Source organism: Somniosus microcephalus, chromosome 11, assembly GCF_052327205.1.
Source record: "Somniosus microcephalus isolate GS21.2 chromosome 11, FLI_Smic_1.0, whole genome shotgun sequence".
NCBI lineage: Eukaryota > Metazoa > Chordata > Chondrichthyes > Squaliformes > Somniosidae > Somniosus > Somniosus microcephalus.
This window is the reverse complement of record NC_140997.1, coordinates 106,104,778-106,128,767: the sequence shown is the minus strand read 5'-3', so window position 1 is coordinate 106,128,767 and position 23,990 is coordinate 106,104,778. Positions and strand designations below refer to the sequence as shown.

The 23,990-nt window shown below is 51.1% G+C and overlaps 1 protein-coding gene across 1 annotated transcript in view; it reads right to left on the bottom strand.

The window, feature by feature from the left end:
- Positions 1 to 23,990, bottom strand: part of mrps25 (mitochondrial ribosomal protein S25) — a 142,761-nt gene that overhangs the window by 22,381 nt on the left and 96,390 nt on the right. The window contains exons 2-3 of the mRNA XM_086001177.1: positions 9,412 to 9,518; positions 1,645 to 1,732 (exon numbers count right to left, since the gene is read on the bottom strand). Coding sequence (XP_085857303.1) covers positions 1,645 to 1,732; positions 9,412 to 9,518 — 195 coding nt within the window. The remainder of the gene's footprint in view (positions 1 to 1,644; positions 1,733 to 9,411; positions 9,519 to 23,990) is intronic.

Genomic DNA, 23,990 nt, shown 5'->3' with positions numbered 1-23,990 from the left:
CTCTGGTACATCCCCTGTGTCCAGAGAGGTTCTGAAAATTTGTGTCAGAGCCCCTGCAATCTCCTCCTTTGCCTCCCACAGCAGCCTGGGATACATCTCGTCCGGGCCTGGGGATTTATCCACTTTTTGGCCTGCTAAAACCGCTAGCACCTCCTCCCTCTCGATGCTAATATGTTCAAGTATGTCACAGTCCCCTTGCCCGATTTCTATGTCTGCATCGTCTTTCTCCATAGTGAACACAGATGCAAAAAATTCATTTAAAACCCCGCCTGCATCATCTGGCTCTACACACAGATTGCCACTTTGGTCCCTAATGGGCCCTACCCTTTCCCTGGTTATCTTCTTGCCCTTAATATACTTATAAAACATCTTAGGATTTTCCTTTATTTTGTTCGCCAGTGTTATTTCATGGCCCCTCCTCGCCCTCCTAATTTCTTTTTGAAGTATGCCCCTGCAGATGTAGAGAAGATATTTCCACTTGTAGAAGATAGTCACTAATAAATCAAATAGGGAATTCAAGAGAAACTTCTTTATCCAGAGAGGGGTGAGAGTGTGGAACTCGCTACCACAGGGTGTAGTTGAGACGAACAGCATAGATACATTTAAGGGGAAACTAGATAATCAGATGAGGGAGAAAGGAATAGACGGACATGCTGATAGGGTTAGATGAAGTAAGGTGGGAGGAGGCATATCTGTGCTGTAAATTCTACATAATTCCATGAACGGCACAAAATAGTCGGCACATTTTATATGTTTTAAACAGTGCCTTTGTAACTGACGCTCATGGTAATAGCAAATAGTTCTCAATTGGCCCGATATAGGTGGCTGTCCAGAAGCGTGATCGGTGCAAGAGGTGGGGACTATATACACACAAAATATCTATATATATATATTAGTGTCTTTTTCACCAATACTGGTTATTCGTCTGTCTCATGTAAATAAAACCACTCGTTAGTCCATAGCTTGGGCCTCAGCTGTACATCCAGTCTGCTTTTGGAAAGTGGTGTCACGTGACACATTCCAGTGAGACCAGAATAAGGGTCTCGGTTATGGTCGCCGGGTCTCGCTGTTGCTTATTAGGAAAGAAAAGGTGCACTCTGGCTCATAGGGGATGGATGCAGGCTCACTAGTGGGAGTGGTTGGTGATGCTAAATGCAGGAAAATAGCTAGTGTAAAGGCACAACAGTCCTTCAGGGAAGGGAGCCACTCAGCTGCACAAACGATGACTACTCGTGAATGTGGACCACAGCAGCAGAACACACCCAGGGATGGGCAATAAATGCAGACTCAGCAACATCACCCACATCGCAAGAACATAAAAACATAAATTTAGGATCACCAGCAACAGAAGTTAGGCCAAATTACTTCACAGAGGACTGTTGACATGGAATGGCCGACCGCAAACAGCAGGGGAAACAATTCGGTCCAGTGGAGCAGAGAACTGGAGGGTGCACACTACTGGAGGAGGGGAGACATACACGAATGAAACTAAGAAATCTCCCATCAGCAAGACCATTCTGCATGATGTCTTCATCCACCAAGCGAATAAATCCCAGCCTGGGATCCTGCAATACGCCCTGAGCAAGCAGACAAAAAGTGACCACCACACGCCTGAAATATAAACACAATAAAACAAACACTCACCGGCTCTTTCCCATGACTGTCTTCACATGTTCAACGATTTCTTTGTGGTTCTTTCCTTCAACATCAACCAAGATTTGTTCACCATCAGCTGGGGGGAAATGGCAAAAACACTGATTTAGACACAATACTGAGACAGTCCACCCGCGAGACAGTACGACACCCTCCCCTCTCCCGAGACAGTCCGACACCCTCCCCTCTCCCGAGACAGTCCGACACCCTACCCTCGAGACAGTCCACCCCCTCCCCCCCACCGAGACAGTCCACACCCCCCTCCCTCCCGACAGTCCCGACCCCCTCCCCTTGACAGTCCCGACCCGCTCCCCTCCCCTTGACAGTCCCGCCCCCTCCCCTCGAGACAGTCCCGCCCCCTCCCCCTCGTGACAGCCACGCCCCCTCCCCTCGAGACAGTCCGCACCCCTCCCCTCGAGACAGTCCGCACCCCCTCCCCTCGAGACAGTCCGCCCCCCCCGCCGAGACAGTCCGCCCCCTCCCCCCGCCGAGACAGTCCGCACCCCCTCCCCTCAAGACAGTCTGCACCCACTCCCCCCCGCCGACAGTCCGCCCCCTCCCCCCCCCGCCGACAGTCCGCCCCCTCCCCCCCCCCCGAGACAGTCCACCCCCCCTCGAGACAGTCCACCACCTACCCTCGAGACAGTCCGCACCCCCTCCCCTCGAGACAGTCCGCACCCCCTCCCCTCGAGACAGTCCGCCCCCCCTCCCCTCGAGACAGTCCGCCCCCCCTCCCCTCGACAGTCCGCCCCCCACTCCCCTCGAGACTGTCCGCCCCCCTCCCCTCGAGACAGTCCGCCCCCCCGAGACAGTCTGCCCCCTCCCCTCGAGACAGTCCGCTCCCCCTCCCCTCGAAACCTTCCGCCCCCTCCCCCCCGAGACAGTCCTCCTCCGAGACAGTCCGCACCCCCTCCCCCCCAACCCGACAGTCCGCCCCCTCCCCCCGCCCCGAGATAATCCGCCCCCCTTCCCCGAGACAGTCCCACAACCTACCCTCGAGACAGTCCGTCCCCCCTCCCCCCGAGACAGTCCGCACCCCTCCCCTCGAGACAGTCCGCCCCCCCCCTCCCCTCGAGACAGTCCGCCCCCCCCTCCCCTCGAGACAGTCCGCCCCCCCCTCCCCTCGAGACAGTCCGCCCCCCCCTCCCCTCGAGACAGGCCGCCCCCCCTCCCCTCGAGACAGGCCGCCCCCCCTCCCCTCGAGACAGGCCGCCCCCCCCTCCCCTCGAGACAGGCCGCCCCCCCCCTCCCCTCGAGACAGGCCGCCCCCCCTCCCCTCGAGACAGTCCGCCCCCCCTCCCCTCGAGACAGTCCGCCCCCCCTCCCCTCGAGACAGTCCGCCCCCCCCTCCCCTCGAGGCCCCAGAGGCTCAGGTAGGCCCCAGTGCGGCATCGGCAGCGGGTGGAGGCGGAGCTGAGCGGCAGAGCGACTACAAGAGGCCCCAGAGGCTCAGGTAGGCCCCAGTGCGGCATCGGCAGCGGGTGGAGGCGGAGCTGAGCGGCAGAGCGACTACAAGAGGCCCCAGAGGCTCAGGTAGGCCCCAGTGCGGCATCGGCAGCGGGTGGAGGCGGAGCTGAGCGGCAGAGCGACTACAAGAGGCCCCAGAGGCTCAGGTAGGCCCCAGTGCGGCATCGGCAGCGGGTGGAGGCGGAGCTGAGCGGCAGAGCGACTACAAGAGGCCCCAGAGGCTCAGGTAGGCCCCAGTGCGGCATCGGCAGCGGGTGGAGGCGGAGTCGGGAGCAGCGAGGAGGAGCTCGGAGAAAACCCGGCGACCAGCGAGGCCCGAGACCACAGCTGGGGCAGTCGGGAGAGCAGGAGGCCAGTAACTGCTGGGGCAGTCGGGAGAGCAGGAGGCCAGTAACTGGTGAGTTTAAAAGCTCACCTTTCGCGGGCTTTTTCTTTCACAGCTGGTGCAGTCAGGAGAGCAGGAGGCCAGTAACTCTTATATAGGTGGAGCTGTTGCTAAACCCGAAACACTACAGTGTAGTGTCTCCCACCCTTCCACCTCCTCTAACCTTTTAGGGGTTAGGGGAAGTTGAAAAGGTAGGTTCAATTTATTTTATTTCAGGAGCCTAACCTAGGTGGAAAAGGTTCCAGGACAGGAGGCGGCAGTGAAAATACAACACCAGAAAACAGGTAGGTGACTGGTTGGTGAGTACTTTCACAAACTTATTCTAAGTAGAATTCAATAATTAAGCTAAATCGTAGTAAATAAAAGGGTATTGTAAGGGTTAAGTCATGGAAGGGCAGCTCGGACCCGTGTCATGCTTCTCCTGTGCCATGTGGGAAATCAGGGACACTGTCCCTGACAACTATGTGTGCAGGAAGTGTGTCCAGCTGCAGCTCCTAGCGGACCGCATGGCGGCGCTGGAGCTGCGAATGGACTCACTCTGGAGCATACGCGATGCTGAGGATGTTGTGGATAGCACATTCAGTGAGTTGGTCACACCGCAGGTAAAGGCTAGCTCAGACAGTAAATGGGTGACCAAAGGCAGGGTAAAGGCAGGAAGGTAGTGCAGGAGTCACCTGCGGTCATCTCCCTCCAAAACAGGTTTACCGTTTTGGGTACTGTTGGGGGAGATGACTTATCAGGGGAAGGCACCAGCAGCCAGGTTCTCAGGGCACCATGACTGGCTCTGCTGCACAGAAGGGCAGGAAAAAGAGGGATAGGGCTATAGTGATAGGGGATTCAATTGTAAGGGGGATAGATAGGAGGTTCTGTGGCCGAGACCGAGACTCCAAGATGGTATGTTGCCTCCCTGGTGCAAGGGTCAAGGATGTCTCGGAGCGGGTGCAGAGCATTCTGAAGGGGGAGGGGGATCAGCCAGTTGTCGTGGTACATGTAGGTACCAACGATGTAGGTAAAAAGAGGGAGGAGGTCCTACAAGCTGAATTTAGGGAGTTAGGAGCTAAATTGAAAAGTAGGACCTCAAAGGTAGTAATCTCTGGATTGCTACCAGTGCCACGAGCTAATAAGTTTAGAGAGAGTAAGATAGATAAGCTAAATACGTGGCTTGAGCAGTGGTGCAAGGGAGAGGGATTTATATTCTTGAGGCATTGGAACCAGTTCTTGGGGAGGAGTGACCTGTACCAAGGGGACGGTCTACACCTGAACTGTGAGGGAGCCGATGTCCTCGGGGTAATATTTTCTAGGGCGGTTCGGGAGGATTTAAACTAATTTGGCAGGGGGATGGGAACCTAGGTAGTGGAAAAGAGGGAAGTCATATGAAGTTAGAAATAGATGGTAGAAAGGTGAGAAGCAATAAGCAAAGGAGAGAAACACAAAGGGCCAAACTAATTCATAATGAGAGTGTGAAAAAAGCAAGCCTGAAGGCTTTGTATCTTAATGCTAGAAGCATTAGGAACAAGGTGGATGAATTAGTTGTGGAAATAGAGGTAAACAAGTATGATTTGATTGGGATTACAGAAACGTGGCTGCAGGGTGGGCAAGGCTGGGAACTTAACATCCAGGGATATACAATATTTAGGAAGGATCGGCAAAAAGGTAGGGGAGGTGGGGTAGCATTGCTGGTAAAGGAGGGGATTAATGCAATGGAAAGGAAGGATATTAACTCGGATGAAACGGAATCTGTATGGGTAGAAATGAGAAATAGCAAGGGGAGGAAAACGTTAGTGGGTGTGATATATAGGCCTCCAAATAGTAATATGGAGGTGAGGGAAGGCATAAAAAGGGAAATTAGAGAAGCGTGCGATAAGAGCACAGCTGTCATCATGGGTGACTTTAATTTACATATTGATTGGACTACCCAAATTAGTAAAAATTCTGAGGAGGAGGAATTCCTGGAATGTTTTCGGGACGGTTATCTGGACCAATATGTCGAGGAGCCGACTCGAGATCAGGCCATTTTAGACTGGGTATTGTGCAATGAGAAGGGACTTATCAGCAATCTTCTTGTACGAGGCCCCTTGGGTCAGAGCGATCATAATATGATCGAGCTCTCAGTCGAGATGGAGAGTGAGGAAATTGAATCAGAGACTAAGGTCCAGAACTTAAATAAAGGGAATTACGAGGGTATGAGACGGGAATTGGGTAAGATTGATTGGGTGGTGTTTCTGGGGGGATTGACAGTGGATAGACAATGGCAAGCATTCAAAGATAGAATGGAAGAATTGCAGAACATGTTTATACCGGTTTGGCATAAAAATAAACCTAAAAAGGTGACTCAACCGTGGATAACGAGGGAAATTAGGGACAGCATAAAATCAAAAAAAAGGGCATATCAACTGGCAAAAAAAAGCACCAGACCGGAAGATTGGGGGCAGTACAGGATACAGCAAAAGAGGACAAAGGGATTAATCAGGAAGGGGAAAATAGAATACGAAAGTAAACTTGCAGCAAACATAAAGACAGACTGCAAAAGCTTTTATCGGTATATCAGGAGGAAAAGACTGGTAAAATCCCAAGTCGGTCCCTTGCAGTCCGATTCGGGAGAATATATAATGGAGAATAAGGAAATGGCAAACCAATTAAACTCATACTTTGGTTCTGTATTCACAAAGGAGGACACAAATAACCTCCCAGGAATATCGACAAACATAGGGACTAATGAGAGGGAGGAGCTGACAGAAATTAGTATCTCTAGGGATATGGTGTTGGGTAAGTTGAGGGGACTGAAGGCCGACAAATCCCCGGGGCCTGATAAACTACATCCTAGGGTACTTAAGGAGGTGGCCCTGGAGATAGCAGATGCTCTAAGGATCATCTTCCGGAACTCCATTGACTCGGGAACAGTACCCGTGGATTGGAGGGTAGCTAATGTTACCCCAATATTTAAAAAGGGGGGTAGAGAGAAAGCAGGGAATTATAGACCAGTAAGCCTTACATCGGTTGTGGGCAAAATGCTAGAGTCCATTATTAAGGATAAAATAGCGGAGCACTTGACAAATGGGGAAAGGATCGGACAGAGTCAACATGGATTTACAAAGGGTAAATCGTGTTTGACTAATCTGCTGGAATTTTTTGAGGAAGTAACTGGTAAAATAGATGGGGGAGAGCCAGTGGATGTGGTGTACCTTGACTTCCAGAAAGCGTTCGATAAGGTTCCACACAAAAGATTATCATGCAAAATTAAGGCTCATGGGATTGGGGGCAAAGTATTAACGTGGATAGAGAACTGGCTGGCGGATAGAAAACAGAGAGTTGGAATAAACGGCTCGTTTTCGGAGTGGCAGGCAGTGACCAGCGGGGTGCCGCAAGGATCTGTCCTGGGACCCCAGCTGTTCACAATATATATATAAATGATCTGGATCAGGGAATTGGATGCAATATTTCCAAATTCGCTGACGACACTAAACTAGGAGGAGGGGTGGGCTCTGATGAGGATGTCAGGAGGCTACAGTGCGATTTGGACAGGTTGGGGGAATGGGCGGATACGTGGCAGATGCACTATAATGTGGATAAATGCGAGGTTATCCACTTTGGGGGTAAAAACAGGAGGGTGGATTATTATCTAAATGGCAATAGATTGGGAGATGGGGAAGTGCAGAGGGACCTGGGTGTTCTTGTGCACCAGTCACTGAAGGAGAGCATGCAGGTGCAACAGGCGATTAAGAAGGCAAATGGTATGTTGGCCTTCATATCAAGGGGGTTCGAGTATAGGAATAGGGATACCTTACTACAGCTGTACAAGGTGCTGGTGAGACCGCATCTGGAGTATTGTGTACAGTTTTGGTCGCCCCATCTGCGGAAGGATGTTCTTGCCATGGAAAGAGTGCAGCGGCGATTCACCAGGCTGATACCTGGAATGGCGGGAATGACCTACGAGGAGAGATTGAATAGTTTGGGCTTGTACTCACTGGAGTTTAGAAGATTGAGAGGGGATCTCATCGAAACATATAAAATTATGGCAGGCCTGGACAGGCTGAATTCAGAGAGAATGTTTCCAATGGCAGGGGAGCACAGAACCAGGGGCCACAGTCTAAAAATAGCGGGCAAATCATTTAAAACAGAGATGAGGAAGAATTTCTTCACTCAAAGAGTGGTGAGCCTGTGGAATTCCCTGCCACAGAGGGCTGTGAAGGCTAATTCAATAAATATTTTCAAGAGAGAATTGGATATATTTCTGAAGGCTAAGGGGATTAAGGGTTACGGAGAAAAGGCGGGGACGGGGTACTGAACTGGTGAGATCAGCTATGATCTCAGACGAAGATCAGCCATGATCTCATTGAATGGCGGAGCAGGCTCGAAGGGCCGAATGGCCTACTCCTGTTCCTATCTCTATGTTTCTATGTTTCTATGAGACAGTCCGCCCCCTCCCCCCGAGACAGTCCGCGCCCCCCTCCCCTCGAGACAGTCCTCCCCGAGACAGTCCGCACCCCCTCCCCCCCGAGACAGTCCGCCCCCTCCCCCAGTCCGCGCCCCCCCCCCCTGAGACAGTCGGCCGCACCCACCCCCCCCCCCCCGAGACAGTCCGCCCCCTCCCCCCACCGAGACAGTCCGCCCCCCCCTCGAGACAGTCCCACCACCTACCCTCGAGACAGTCCGCACCCCCTCACCCCCGAGACAGTCCGCCCCCCTCCCCTCGAGACAGTCCGCCACCCTCCCCTCGAGACAGTCCGCCCCCCCTCCCCTCGACAGGCCGCCCCCCCACCCCTCGAGACAGGCCGCCCCCCCACCCCTCGAGACAGGCCGCCCCCCCACCCCTCGAGACAGGCCGCCCCCCCACCCCTCGAGACAGGCCGCCCCCCCACCCCTCGAGACAGGCCGCCCCCCCACCCCTCGAGACAGGCCGCCCCCCCACCCCTCGAGACAGGCCGCCCCCCCACCCCTCGAGACAGGCCGCCCCCCCCACCCCTCGAGACAGGCCGCCCCCCCCACCCCTCGAGACAGGCCGCCCCCCCACCCCTCGAGACAGGCCGCCCCCCCCACCCCTCGAGACAGGCCGCCCCCCCCACCCCTCGAGACAGGCCGCCCCCCCACCCCTCGAGACAGGCCGCCCCCCCCACCCCTCGAGACAGGCCGCCCCCCCCACCCCTCGAGACAGGCCGCCCCCCCCCACCCCTCGAGACAGGCCGCCCCCCCCACCCCTCGAGACAGGCCGCCCCCCCCACCCCTCGAGACAGGCCGCCCCCCCCACCCCTCGAGACAGGCCGCCCCCCCCACCCCTCGAGACAGGCCGCCCCCCCACCCCTCGAGACAGGCCGCCCCCCCACCCCTCGAGACAGGCCGCCCCCCCACCCCTCGAGACAGGCCGCCCCCCCACCCCTCGAGACAGGCCGCCCCCCCACCCCTCGAGACAGGCCGCCCCCCCCACCCCTCGAGACAGGCCGCCCCCCCACCCCTCGAGACAGGCCGCCCCCCCACCCCTCGAGACAGGCCGCCCCCCCACCCCTCGAGACAGGCCGCCCCCCCCACCCCTCGAGACAGGCCGCCCCCCCACCCCTCGAGACAGGCCGCCCCCCCCACCCCTCGAGACAGGCCGCCCCCCCACCCCTCGAGACAGGCCGCCCCCCCCACCCCTCGAGACAGGCCGCCCCCCCACCCCTCGAGACAGGCCGCCCCCCCACCCCTCGAGACAGGCCGCCCCCCCACCCCTCGAGACAGGCCGCCCCCCCACCCCTCGAGACAGGCCGCCCCCCCCACCCCTCGAGACAGGCCGCCCCCCCCACCCCTCGAGACAGGCCGCCCCCCCACCCCTCGAGACAGGCCGCCCCCCCCACCCCCCTCGAGAAAGTCTCCCTCTGCAGACGCTGCCTCAGTTTAATAACTTTGAAATGGGGGAGGAGCAGGAAACGTACCCAAATAAAACTGTAGAAATGGTGACGTTGTCAAGTTTTTGAACATAACAATCTGAAGCCAGGGATTCTGGTGCTGAATCTGAGGAATGTTGAAGAAAACAAACTTTCTGAAAAGTAACAGATTTAAACACGTCAGTATTACAAGCTTAAAGTACATCCAAGCACGGATGTGCTGCAAGGTGTTGATCAACAGACCCTCGACTGCTGCGTTGGTTCTGCACTGTACATTCCTGTTCAGCAATATCTACTCAAAACACGACCAGTTTCATTTAACACCAACCTATTGCAGCATCTAGAGCAGGTGGAAAAGCTCCAGCACGAGCAATGCCCGGCTTCCACAGGGCAGTGACCACTGCACCACCATTGAAATCGAGAGGTCAGCCTGCAGGAATCCAGGCCCCGCCCCATCACCCTGCGGGAATCCAGGCCCCGCCCCATCACCCTGCGGGAATCCAGGCCCCGCCCCATCACCCTGCGGGAATCCAGGCACCGCCCCATCACCCTGCGGGAATCCAGGCCCCGCCCCATCACCCTGCGGGAATCCAGGCCGCGCCCCATCACCCTGCGGGAATCCAGGCCCCGCCCCATCACCCTGCGGGAATCCAGGCCCCGCCCCATCACCCTGCGGGAATCCAGGCCCCGCCCCATCACCCTGCGGGAATCCAGGCCCCGCCCCATCACCCTGCGGGAATCCAGGCCCCGCCCCATCACCCTGCGGGAATCCAGGCTCCGCCCCATCACCCTGCGGGAATCCAGGCCCCGCCCCATCACCCTGCGGGAATCCAGGCCCCGCCCCATCACCCTGCGGGAATCCAGGCCCCGCCCCATCACCCTGCGGGAATCCAGGCCCCGCCCCATCACCCTGCGGGAATCCAGGCCCCGCCCCATCACCCTGCGGGAATCCAGGCCCCGCCCCATCACCCTGCGGGAATCCAGGCCCCGCCCCATCACCCTGCGGGAATCCAGGCCCCGCCCCATCACCCTGCGGGAATCCAGGCCCCGCCCCATCACCCTGCGGGAATCCAGGCTCCGCCCCATCACCCTGCGGGAATCCAGGCCCCGCCCCATCACCCTGCGGGAATCCAGGCCCCGCCCCATCACCCTGCGGGAATCCAGGCTCCGCCCCATCACCCTGCGGGAGAGAATCTCAGGTGCAGACCCATGTCCCACAATCAATGGATCAGAGCAAAGCTCTGTAGAGCTGCCACATCCAATCGAGGATGGTGGGGGTCAATTAGGCAACTAACAGGAGGAGGACCCATGAACATTTCCATCTTCAATTGCAATGGGGCCCAGCAAGTGAGTTGGAGACATCTTTTATGTTTCTATGAGACAAGACAGAGGTGCTGAGTGTTTGACCCTACTCAGACACTTCCTGAGGACCCCACCAGCATAGGTTACTTTGTGTTGGTTCCCATGATTTCGAAATTTGCAGATGACACGAATCTTGGAAGCGTAGTAAACAGTGAGGAAGATAGTAATAGACTTCAAGAGGACACAGACAGGCTAGTGGAATGGGTGGACACATGGCAGATGAAATTCAATGCAGAAAAGTGTGAGGAACAATGAGGAGCGACCATACACACCAAATGGTACAATTTTAAAAGGGGCGCTTGTGCACAAATCTTTGAAAAGGTGGCAGGACAGATTAACAAAGCAGTTAATAAAGCATCCTGGGCTTTATAAATAGAGGCACAGAGTACAAAAGCCAGGAAGTTATGCTAAACCTGTATAAAACACTAGTTCGGCCCCAGCTGGAGTATTGTGTCCAATTCTGGGCACCACACTTTAGGAAGAACATGAAGGCTTTAAGAGAGGGTACAGAAGAGATTTACTAGAATGGTTCCAGGGATGAGGGATTACAGTTACGTGGATAGACTGGAGAAGCTGGGGTTGTTCTCCTTGGATCAGTGAAGGCCAAGGGGAGATTTGATTGAGGTGTTTAAAATCATGAAGGATTTAGATAGAGCAAATAAAGAGAAACTGTTTCCAATGGCTGACGGGTCGATAACCAGAGGGCACAGATTTAAGATAACTGGCAAAAGAACCAGAGGTGACAGGAGGAAAAACTTTTTTATGCAACGAGTGGTTAGGATTTGGAATGCACTGCCTGATAGGGTGGTGGTTACAGATTCAATAGTAGCCTTCAAAAGGGAATTGGATTGTGGTAAACCACTGTCATACCTGTCTGTGTCTGTATGTGTATTCCACTAGGTACAGGTCTGGACATGCCTCGGCTGACTCCTCCCACTATTCCAGGTATATAAGTGACTACCTCACAGTCCCTTAGTATTCTGGACGGGTCGACCACTCGAGACAAGACCTTCATTCTTTAGTTAATAAAAGCCTGATTGTTACTCGCTCAACCTCAGTCTTTTGAGTAATTGATGGCGCATCATGGATAAATACATAAAGGGGAAAAAAATGCAGGGATATGGGGAAAGAGCAGGGGAGTGGGACTAACTGGATTGATCTTCAAAAGAGCCGGCACAGACTCAATGGGCCAAATGGCCTCCTTTTGTTCTATATTATTCTATGATTGTGATGTCCAGTGAGGGTGATTGGGCAGTGGAGACATTATGGGGGAAAAATTCGGTATCGCCCCATATGGGGCGCCATTACTGGAGGTGCGCAAAGTTTAGCGCCTGGTGCTAATTATCGCCTCCGACAGCAAACTTGGCTTTTATCGCCCCTGGAGGTGATTGGAGCGCTAAATCAGGCGCTACACAACTCTAAGGCGCTAAGGCCGAGGAGCGAGGCGCTACCTCAAAGGGCGGGCGCAGCGCAGGTTCTGTCAGTTAGCGATTGAACACAGACACACTGGCGCCGGTCAGTTCTTAAAGGGGAGGGTCGATCTTGCTCTACAGCCACACCCTGCTCACTGGAGCCTTGAATCTCGGCCTGGTCAGACCTGTGGCTAAATCTAGCAGCCAGACACTATGGAAAGAGCCAGGGAGCGAGCACAGCGCTTCTGCGAGTGGGCTTTGCAGGCTCTGGTTCGCGGGGTGGAGCGCAGAAGATCCATTCTGTACCCAGAGAGTGGCACGAGGCCTTTGCCACGCGAGTACAAAAGAGTGTGGAGGGAGGTGGCTCAAAGTGTTTCCTCAAGCAGCATGGTGCCTAGGACCTAGGCAAAGGAATACACAATGAATGGAAAGACCCTCGGCAAGACGGAGGGTCAGAGGGATCTGGGCGTGCAAGTACACAGATCCCTGAAGGCGGCGGAACAGGTGGATAAGGTGGTAAAAAAGGCATATGGGATACTTGCCTTCATTAGCCGAGGCATTGAATATAAGAGCAAGGAGGTTATGATGGAGCTGTATAAAACACTGGTTAGGCCACAGCTGGAATACTGTGTGCAGTTCTGGTCGCCACACTACAGGAAGGATGTGATCGCGTTAGAGAGGGTGCAGAGGAGGTTCACCAGGATGTTACCAGGGCTGGAGCGCTTCAGCTATGAAGAGAGACTGGGCAGATTGGGTTTGTTTTCCTTGGAGCAGAGGAGGCTGAGGGGGGACATGATTGAGGTGTACAAAATTATGAGGGGCATAGATAGGATGGATGCTGAGGAGCTTTTTCCCTTAGTAGAGGGGTCAATAACTAGGGGGCATAGATTCAAGGTAAAGGGCGGGAGGTTTAGAGGGGATTTGAGAAAGAACTTTTTCACCCAGAGGGTGGTTGGAGTCTGGAACTCACTGCCTGAAAGGGTTGTGGAGGCAGAAACCCTCAACATTTAAGAAGCATTTGGATGTGCACTTGAAATGCCATAGCATACAAGGCTACGGGCCAAATGCTGGAATATGGGATTAGATTAGGCAGGGCTTGATGGCTGGCGCGGACACGATGGGCCGAAGGGCCTCTATCCGTGCTGTATTACTCTATGACTCTATGACCCATGTGCAATGTAGGAAAAAGTTTAACGACCTCACTCAGGGTGCGTGCCTTTTTTTCAAAACCTCATCATCCCTCCATCTCAACCTCACTTTATGGCCAGAGGGTCTTGGAAGCCCCAATGCCCACTCATCCAACACCTTTCATCAAACACACACATTCGACACTTTGCATACAGTAAGGGCTATTCAACTATGGGAGGCACATCAGGAAGACCATGGCTGCATACAGTAAGGACTATTCAACTATGGGAGGCATATCAGGCAAGACCATAGCTGCATACAGTAACGGCTATTCAACTATGGGAGGCATATCAGGCAAGACCATAGCTGCATACAGTAAGAGCTATTCAACTATGGGAAGTACATCAGGCAAGAGCATGGCTGCATACAGTAAGGGCTATTCAACTATGGGAGGCATATCAGGCAAGACCATGGCTGCATACAGTAACGGCTATTCAACTATGGGAGGCACATCAGGCAAGACCATGGCTGTATATTTACTCAGACGCCGTCCTTTTTCTTGCAGGCCAAGCTGTCTCAGCTTCAACCCCTCAGCGATCTTGAGGAGCACATCCACAGGATTGTGGCAAGCCGGGTGATTGGTCCCGTCGCCACTGGAGACGCCGACCCCGTCCCCGTTCTGGACAGCAATGGTAAGGTCATCACCTTTTTGTCCTCTCTCCTTCCACTTGTTCCTCACAACAGCAGCCTTTGACACTTTCAATCCAAATCACTAAAATCGCTGCACTCATGCCTCCCTTGCTGCCACCCTGTCCTCACGCTAAAGCCACTCTTGTACCTCCCTGATTTCAGATGGTGATTCACCAGGTGAGGAGATTGGCCCTCAAGCTGCCAGTGAGAGTGAAACTGAAGGCGAGGAGGAAGAGGAAGCCAGACAATCAGCGCCACCCTCTACTGAGGCAACCCATGCCCATACTGGGGACACGCCTTCCCTGGAGGGGAGCAGGGGGAAATGGTCTGATGAGCGTGAAGCTTCAGGACCCAGTGGCCTGCAGCAACGCGATTGGGGCCTTCTCCCCGGAGGGAGAGTATGGCCTCGAGTCCTGCTGCACTGGACGCAGACGAGGAGCGGGTCCTCGCTGAAATGGGCGCCCAGGCGGAGCAAAGGCACACTGAGCTCATGGCTGCAGTGGCAAGGTTGCCCGAATCCATGGAATCACTGGCAAGGAGTGTGGAGCACTTTGCTGTAGCACAGGCGGCTGCCATGCAAATGCTAAGTGCTGCAATGCAGTCAGTGGCTGGTCTCATGCAGACGCAGATTGAGGCCACGCGAGCACTGACTACTGCTACCCTCGCTGGATCGGGCAGATTTCCCTGGGGCTCTCACTGCGCCGCAGGCCAGCAATCTGTGCGCCATCAGATTGCTCCGGATGCTGAAGTGCTGTTCCGTGGGAGTGCCAGTGTCACTCAAGCAGGGAGTTGCTGTCCTCTCTCAAGATGACAGCATTCCTGCTACCACCACTGGCACTTCTCCACTGCAGTTGCCACCACCTGTAGGACAGACTGCTACCGCCCATGCAGAGTTGGTGCAGTCAGCAGCCGGGCCGTCCCTCAAGGGCATCTGCAGTCTCAGTTTCTGACACTCAGCAACCTTCCCCCAGTCTTGCTCCAGCCACTGGGGTCCCATTACGGAGGAGCTGCAGGGTGGGAAGGGGGGAATTTCGCAAGGGAAGCAGATCACCCTCGAAGGGCAAAAAGGTGTGGCAAAATGTTTTCCATTGTTTTATTGAAGGACGAGCTTCGTGGTCAAATTATTGTTACTGTTTTGGACATTGTCTCCAGGTTGTGAGAGCCAGTTATGTGAATGACTGCTTTTTTTGTGTTTCTTTCTATTACTTTGTCATGCGGAAATGAGACACAGAGTTTGTGAAATAAAGAAGTGTCTGTATTCAAAATGTACATGTTTGGTCTTTGCACTCATTGTTGCCTTGACCGGCTTAGGGGTTGCGAGATGCTTTCATTCAGGATGTTTGAATGGCAGAAGTCATTCTCTCAGAGGGGGCCTCGAAGCGACTTGCTATGAGCCTTTGACGGACAGCCCTTCCACTTTGTGCCTCCCTCCCGCCTTGGTGCTGCTGATCATCCTCCTCCTCCTCCTCTGGTGGTGCTCCAATGTCTGGTGGCATTGGCTGGGTCCTGAGGGTTGCAAGATTATGCAGCATGCAGCACACAACAACGAAGTGGGAGACTCGCTCAGGCGAGTACTGCAGGGCTCCTCCAGAATGGTCCAGGCAGCAGAACCGTTGCTTGAGCACGCCGATTGTGTGCTCAACAATGTTCCTGGTAGCTTGATGGCTCTCGTATCGTAGCTCAGCAGGGATGCTGGGCAAACGGAGCAGTGTCATCAGCCAGGTGTACAGAGGATATCCCTTGTCCCCGAGAAGCCAACCTCCTGGGTGATGCGGTGCCTGGAAAAGGTCTGCCACAGAAGTCTGGTGCAGGATGAAGGCATCGTGGCTGCTGCCTGGAAAGTGGGCATTGACAGCGAGTATCAGCTGTCTGTGGTCACAGACCAACTGGACGTTTAAGGAATGGAAGCCCTTTCGGTTGCGGAAATCTTCAGCATTCTCTTGCGGCGCCCGCAAAGCCACATGCGTGCAGTCAATGGCGCCCTGCACCATGGGGAAGCCTGCTATCATTGCAAAGGCCGTTGCGCGTTCTTGCTGCTTGGCCGGGTTCATGGGGAAAGAGATGTACTCTTTTCTCCTTTTAAAGAGGGCATTTGTTACCCGACGGATGCAGCAATGCACCACGAACTGGGAGATATTGGCGATTTCCCCAGTAGCTGATTGAAATGAGCCGGTGGCATAAAAGTTGAGAGCCACTGTCAGAGACGTCCTGCTCCTCAGTTGAGGCTGCAGATCTGGCTGAAGCAGGTGGCAGAGCTCAGTGACCACCTCCTTACTGAATGGCAGCCTTCGCAAACTGCTCCTCAGACATATTAATGTAGGGAGAACTGTTGGCGAAAAACCCTGGGAGGGTAAGGTCTCCTGTACCGAGGCCTGTTGGCCCTCCTCTGTCTGGCCATGATTGCCACTCTCTCTGTGCCCTCCAAATGTGATGGAGAAGGACAACGTTCCCATCCATTGCAGCCCCCATAGTATCTGGGCAATCAAAGTTATGAAGGTCAAAAAAGCAAAGTACTTGCAAAGTTATGGTCAGAAGCCAAAACTACCTCATACAGCGTTGACTCAATGCAGAAGTCTCTCTTTGTCTCTCTCTCTCAGAATGAGTGGTGCAAAAATGGCTACCACACAAAAGCCAGGAAGAGGCCCCCTTTAAATAGCACCTCCCCCCCCCGCCCCCAGCGACTGGGATGCGTTCCAGTCAACCGGTCGTTGGTAGCACCAGGCGGAAAGGAAGGGGGCGCCACTGAATTTCCGGTCCGGGGCACCCCAAGGGCGCTACACTCTCGAATGGCGTCAAGATCTGCGTGCGCAGGAGATCGGGGGGTACTGTTTAGCACCGCTGCAAAATGTCCGGTCAATTTTGCGAGAGGCGCAGATATCGCCGCGCCCGGGTGCTAGTTGGTTTGCGCCCCACTTAGCGCCCTCTTAAGGCGCTACCAACTGAATTTTTCCCCCTATGGGTAGTGTTAAGGAACAGCAAAGGATACAACACTCTAGTTTCCACCCCAAAGTATTAAAAGAAACAAGTGGGGAAATTGCAAATATGTCAGTCACAATTTCCCAAAGCTGTCTAGATTTGGGAATTGTGACTTTGGATTGGAAAATTCCGAATGTCACTCCAGGTGGGAGGGAGCGGATTCCATAAATAATTTTAAAAGGGAGTTGAACAGGTGGGAGGGTAAAACTGGGAAACTACAGACCTGCCAGCTTAACACTGGTTGTAGGAAGTTACTGGACTCTGTCATCAGGGACAGAGTGACTGAGTACTTGGCTGGGCACAAGCTGGCCAGAGCGAGTCATCATGGATTTGTGCAGAGTTAGTCACGTCTGACTAATCTAGTTGAATTTTTTCAGGAGCTCACTAACATGGTGGACAGAAGAGTGGTGAGTAGATGTTCCCTGATGTCACGAATGCTAACCCCTTCCATCAGTTTACTGATAATTAGGAGGAGACTGACAGATCAATAATTACACAGAATGAACAGCACAGAAATAGGTCATTTGGCCCAACAGGTCTGTGCCAGTGTTTATGTTTCACACCAGCCTCCTCCCACCCTACTTCATCTCACCCTATTAGCATATCCTTCTATTCCTTTCTCCCTCATGTATGTATCTAGCTTCCCCTTAAATGCATCTATGCTAGTCTCCTCCCTGTGGTAGCGAGTTCCACATTCTCACCACTCTCTGGGTAAAGAAGTTTCTCCTGAATTCCTTATTGGATTTATTAGTGACTATCTTATATCTATGGCCCCTAGTTTTGGTCTCCCCACAAGTGAAAACATCTTCTCTATGTCTACCCTATCAAACCTTTTCATTATTTTAAAGACCTCTATCAGGTCACGCCTCAGCTTTCTCTTTGCCCAGCCTCTTCAGTCTTTAATGATAGTTATAACTTCTCAGTTCAGCTATCACCTTTGTAAATCTTTTTTGCACCGTCTCCAGAGCTTCCATATCCTTTTTATAATATGGTGACGAGAACTGTCCACAGTACTCAAAATGTGGTTTAACCAAGGTTCAATACAAGTTTAACATAACTTCTCTGCTTTCCAGTTCTATTCCTCTAGAAATGAACCCCAGTGCTTGGTTTGCTTTTTTTATGGCTGTTAACCTGCGTCGCTACTTTTATTGATTTGTAAGATCCCTTTGCTCCTCTGCCCCATTTAGACTCTTATTTTCCAAGGATTATGTGGCCTCCTTATTTCTCCTATGAAAACATACCACCTCACACCTACCTATATATTCATTGGCCACTTACACGCCAATTCTGCAAGCTTAACATCATCTTGTATTTTGTCGCAGTCTTCCTCTATATTAACTATATTCCCCAAATTTTGAAATTGTACCGTATCGTTTCTGTAAATGGTGAATAGTGGTCCTAGTACCGATCCCTGTGGAATACCACTACCCACCCATTGGCTGTCTGAGTAAATACCTTTAACCCCATATCTTTGTTTTGTATCCAGCTTGCTATCCATTTTGTTACGTGTCCCTTGACGCCACATGCTCTGACCTTAATCATCAGTCTACTATGCGGTACCTTATCGAAGGCCTTTTGAAAATCCAAATATATTACAGGAAACTTCGCGATATCCAGCACCGACGGGACGCCGATCTATGAAAACTTCCGGACAGACCAGCGCTAATGTTGAAGGATACGGAGGTTTTCATCTCCGTATTGGACAACAAACACTGTTGCTTAGCAACAGCTTGTAAACAGTCGGCCCGTACCTTGGAAGCGTCTCTGTAGCTTAGCAACAGCTTCAGAGAGGCTTTCCAGAGACTGACTGTTTAAAAAAATGCTAGAAGAGAAAAAAAGAAAAAAAACCTAACAAAACGGCTGCCGATTTCTGCCGTTAGATCGACGTTTCCGGACATACAACCTCCGGATAAACCAAAGTTTCCTGTACATCTACTACATTATCTTTATCTACGCTTTGTTATTTCCTTAAAGAATTCAATAAGGATGATCAAGCATGACTTTCCCTATTGGAATCCATGCTGACAAAAGTAAAATGATAGTTAAAGGAATGGTGGGACCGATTAGAGACAAAAAGGGAAATCTTGTGAAGGCAGAGGGCATGACTGAGGTACTGAATGAGTACTTTGCATCTGTCTTCACAGAGGTGAAGTTAATGTCGCAGTAGAGGAGGGGGTGTAGAGGTATTGAATAGAACAAAAATAGATAGAAAGGAGGTGCTAACTAGGGACTAAATTAAAAAGCAGAACCACAAAGGTCAATCTCTGGATTATTACCAGAGCCACGAGCAAACTGTCATAGAGTCAATAGGATCAGGGAGATGAATGCGTGGCTCAAAGATTGGTGTGCGAGAAGTGGGTTTGGATTCGTGGGGCATTGGCACCAGTACTGGGGAGAGAGAGCCGTTCCATTGGGATGGACTACACCTGAACCACGCTGGGACCAGAGTTCTAGCGAAACGAATAAATAGGGAGGTAGATAGGGCTTTAAACTAAATAAGGAAATGTAACCCCGCTATTTAAGAAAGGATGGAGAGAGAAAAAGGGGAACTACAGACCTGTTAGCCTCACATCAGTAGTTGGAAAATGCTGGAATCTATTATAAAGGATGCAATAACTGGGCACTTAGAAACTAATAGTAAGATTGGGCAGAGTCAACATGGATTTATGAAAGGGAAGTCCTGTTAGACAAACCTATTGGAGTTCTTTGTCTACTCCACTAGTTACATCCTCAAAGGGAAACTGGTAGATGTGGTGTATTTGGATTTTCAGAAGGTCCCACATAAGAGGTTGGTGAACAAAATTAGGGCACATGGAATTGGGGGTAATATACTAGCATGGATTGAGAATTGGTTAACAGACAGAAAACAAAGAGTAGGGATAAACAGGTCTTTTTCAGGATGGCAGGCTGTGACTAGTGGGGTAGCACAAGGATCGATGCTTGGGCCCCAGCTATTCACAATCTATATCAATGATTTGGATGAGGGGACTAAATGTAACATTTCCAAATTTGCTGATGACAAAGCTAGGTGGCAGTGTCAGCTGCGAAGAGGCTTCAAGGGGATCTCGACAGGCTCAGTGAGTGGGCGAGAACATGGCAGATGGATTATAATGTGGATAAACGTGAAGTTATCCACTTTGGTAGAAAAAACAGAAAGGCAGAGTATTTCCTAAATGGTGAAAGATTGGGGAATGCAGATGCTCAAAGGGACCTGGGTGTCCTTGTACATGAGTCACTGAAAGTGAATGTGCAGGTGCAGCAAGCCATTAGGAAGGCAAATAGTATGCTGGCCTTCATTACAAGAGGATTTGAGTACAGGAGTAAAGAAGTCTTACTCCAATTATATAGGGCCTTGGTGAGACAACACCTGGAGAACTGTGTACAATTTTGGTCTCCTTACCTAAGGAAGGATATACTTTTCACAGAGGGAGTGCAACGAAGGTTCACGAGATTGATTCCTGGGATGGCTGGACTGTCGTATGAGAAGAGACTGAGTAAACTAGGCCTGTATTCTCTTGAATTCAGGAAAATGAGAGGGGATCTCATTGAAGCATACAAAATTATTACAGGACTTGATAGGGTGGATGCTGGGAGAATGTTTCCCTTGGCTGGGGAGTCTAGAACCATGGGCCACAGCCTCAGGATAAAGGGTAGGCCATTCAGGACTGAGATGAGAAGAAATTTCTTCACACATAGGGTGGTGAATCTTTGGAACTCTTTACCCCAGAGGGCTGTGGACACTCAGTCATTGGGTATATTCAAAACAGAAGTCGATAGATTTCTGACTAGAAAGGGCATCAAGGGATATGGCGAGAAGGCCGGTGAATGGAATTGAGGCAGATCAGCCATGATCTCATTGAATGGCGGAGCAGGCTCGAAGGGCCGAATGGCCTACTCCTGCCCCTATTTCTTATGTTCTTATTAAGGGGGGGGTGTCCCGGTGGAGAGAAATCTAGAATGCTAAAGAGAAAGGACAAGGAAGCAGTGCAGGAAAGTGATTAGGGTAAGGATAACCAGATTGTGTCAGGAAGGAACAGAGCGTACAAAGGAGTGCACTAACAAATAGGGTCCGGGTGAGAAAAATGGTAATAAGACAAATAGGGCCATAGTACAAAAAAAATGTCTAAAAATGTTAAAAAGACAAATCTAAAGGCACTGTATCTGAATGCACAAAGCATTTGTAATAAGGTAGATGAATTAACAGCGCAAATAGATGTAAACGGATATAACGGCGATTACGGAGGCATGGCTGCAGGGTGACCAAGGCTGAGAGCTGAATATCCAAGGATATTCAATATTTAGGAAGGACAGGCAAAAAGGAAAAGGAGGTGGGGTGGTGTTGTTAGTAAAGGATGAAATCAGAGCTCAGAAAATAAAGATGTAGAATCAGTCTGGGTGGAGCCAAGAAGCACCAAGAGGCAGAAAACATTGGTGGGAGTTGTCTATAGGCCTCCAAACAGTAGTGGTAATGTAGGGGATGACATCGACAGGAAATTAGAGATGCATGTAACAAGGGCACTACAGTAACCATGGGTGACTTCAATCTACATATAGACTGGCCAAATCAAATTAGCAATAATACTGGTCTACATTAATGACTTGGATGTGAATGTAAAAGGTATGATCAGTAAGTTCGCAGATGACACGAAAATTGGTGGGGTGGTAAATAGCGAGGCGGGAAGCCTCAGGCTACAGGACGATATAGATGGGTTGGTCAGATGGGCGGAACAGTGGCAAATGGAATTTAACCCTGAAAAGTGTGAGGTGATGCATTTTGGATGGACTAGCAAGGCAAGGGAATACACAATGAATGGTAAGACCCTAGGAAAGACAGAGGATCAGAGGGACCTTGGTGTGCATGTACATAGATCCCTGAAGGCAGCAGAACAGGTGGACAAGGTGGTTAAAAAGGCATATGGGATATACTTGCCTTCATTAGCCGAGGCATAGAATATAAGAGCAGGGAGGTTATGATGGAGCTGTACAAAACGCTGGTAAGGCCACAGCTGGAGTACTGTGTGCAGTTCTGGTCGCCACACTATAGGAAGGATGTGATTGCTTTGGAGAGGGTGCAGAGGAGATTTACCAGGATGTTGCCTGGGCTGGAGCGCTTCAGCTATGAAGAAAGACTGGACAGGCTGGGGTTGTTTTCCTTGGAGCAGAGAAGGCTGAGGGGGGACCTGATTGAGGTATACAAAATTATGAGGGGCATAGATAGGCTGGATAGAAAGGAACTTTTCCCCTTAGTAGAGGGGTCAATAACAAGGGGGCATAGATTCAAGGTAAGGGGCAGGAGGTTTAGAGGGGATTTGAGGAAAAACTTTTTCACCCAGAGGGTGGTTGGAATCTGGAACTCACTGCCTGAAAGGGTAGTAGAGGCAGGAACCCTCACAACATTCAAGAAGCATTTGGATGAGTACTTGAAATGCCATAGCATACAAGGCTACGGACCAAATGCTGGAAAATGGGATTAGATTAGATAGGGCTTGATGGCCAGCACGGATGCGATGGGCCTCTTTCTGTGCTGTATAACTCTATGACTCTGATTGTGGAGGATGAATTGCTGGAGTGTGTATGAGATGTTTTTTTAGACCAGTATGTCGAGGAGCCAACTAGGGAACAGGTTATCCTAGATTGGGTGTTGTGCAATGAGAAGGGGTTAATTAATAATCTTGTTGTGCGGGGTCCTTTAGGGAAGAGTGACCATAACATGATAGAATTCTTCATTAAGATGGAAAGTGAAGAAGTCCAATCTGAAAATAGGGTCCTAAATCTAAACAAAGGAAACTACAAAGGTATGAGGAGTGAGTTGGCTATGATAGATTGGGGAACTTCATTAAAAGGCATGACGGTGGATAGGCAATGGCCAACATTTAAGGAACAATGCATGAATTGCAACAGTTATACATTCCTTTCTGGCGCAAAAACACAAAAGGAAAAGTGGCCCAACCATGGATAACAAAAGAAATTAAGGATAGTATTAGATCCAAAGAAGAGTCATATAAAGTTGCCAGCAAAAGTAGCAAGCCTGAGGATTGGGAACAGTTTAGAGTTTAGCAAAAAAGGACCAAGAGATTGATTAAGAGGGGAAAAATGGAGTGAGAGTGTAAACTTGCAAGGAACATAAAAGCAGACTGTAAAAGCTTCTACAAGTATGTAAAAAGAAAAAGATTAGTGAAGACAAATGTAGAGAAAAATAGAGAATTTATAATGGGGAAGAAGGAAATGGCTGAGCAATTAAACAAATACTTTGGTTCTGTCTTCACGGAAGAGAACACATATAACTTCTCAGAAATGCTAGGGAACCAAGGGTCTAGTGAGAAGGAGGAATTAAAGGAAATCAGTATTAGTAAAAAAAGTGCTGGAGAAATTAATGCAACTGAAAGCCAATAAATCCCCAGGGCCTGGATCTGCATCCCAGAGTACTAAAAGAGGTAGCCATGGAAATAGTGGATGCATTGGTTGCCATCTTCCAAAATTCTATAGATTATGGAACAGTTTCTGCAGATTGGAGGGTGGCAAATGTAACCCCACTGTTTAAAAAAGGGAGAGAGAAAACAGTAGTACGGAAAATGCTAGAGTTTATTATTAAGGCTGTGATAACAGGACACTTAGAAAATATCAACAGGATTAGACAAAGTCAACATGGATTTATGAAAGGGAAACCGTGTTTGACAAACCTACTGGAGTTTTTTGAGGATATAACTGATAGAATAGATAAGGGAGAACCAGTGGATGTAGTGTAGTTGGATTTTCAGAAGGCCTTTGATAAAGTCCCACATAAGAGGTTGGTGTGCAAAATTAAAGCACATGGGATTGGGGGTAATATACTGGCATGGATTGAAAATTGGTTGACAGTAGGAATAAATGGGTCTTTTTTTGGGGTGGCAGGCAGTGACCGCAGGGATCAGTGCTTTTGGGCCCCAGTTATTCACAATATATATTAATGATTTGGATGAGGGAACCAAATGTAATATTTCCAAGTTTGCTGACGACACAAAGCTAGGTGGGATTGTGAGTTGTGAGGAGGATGAAAAGAGGCTTCAAGGCGATTTAGAC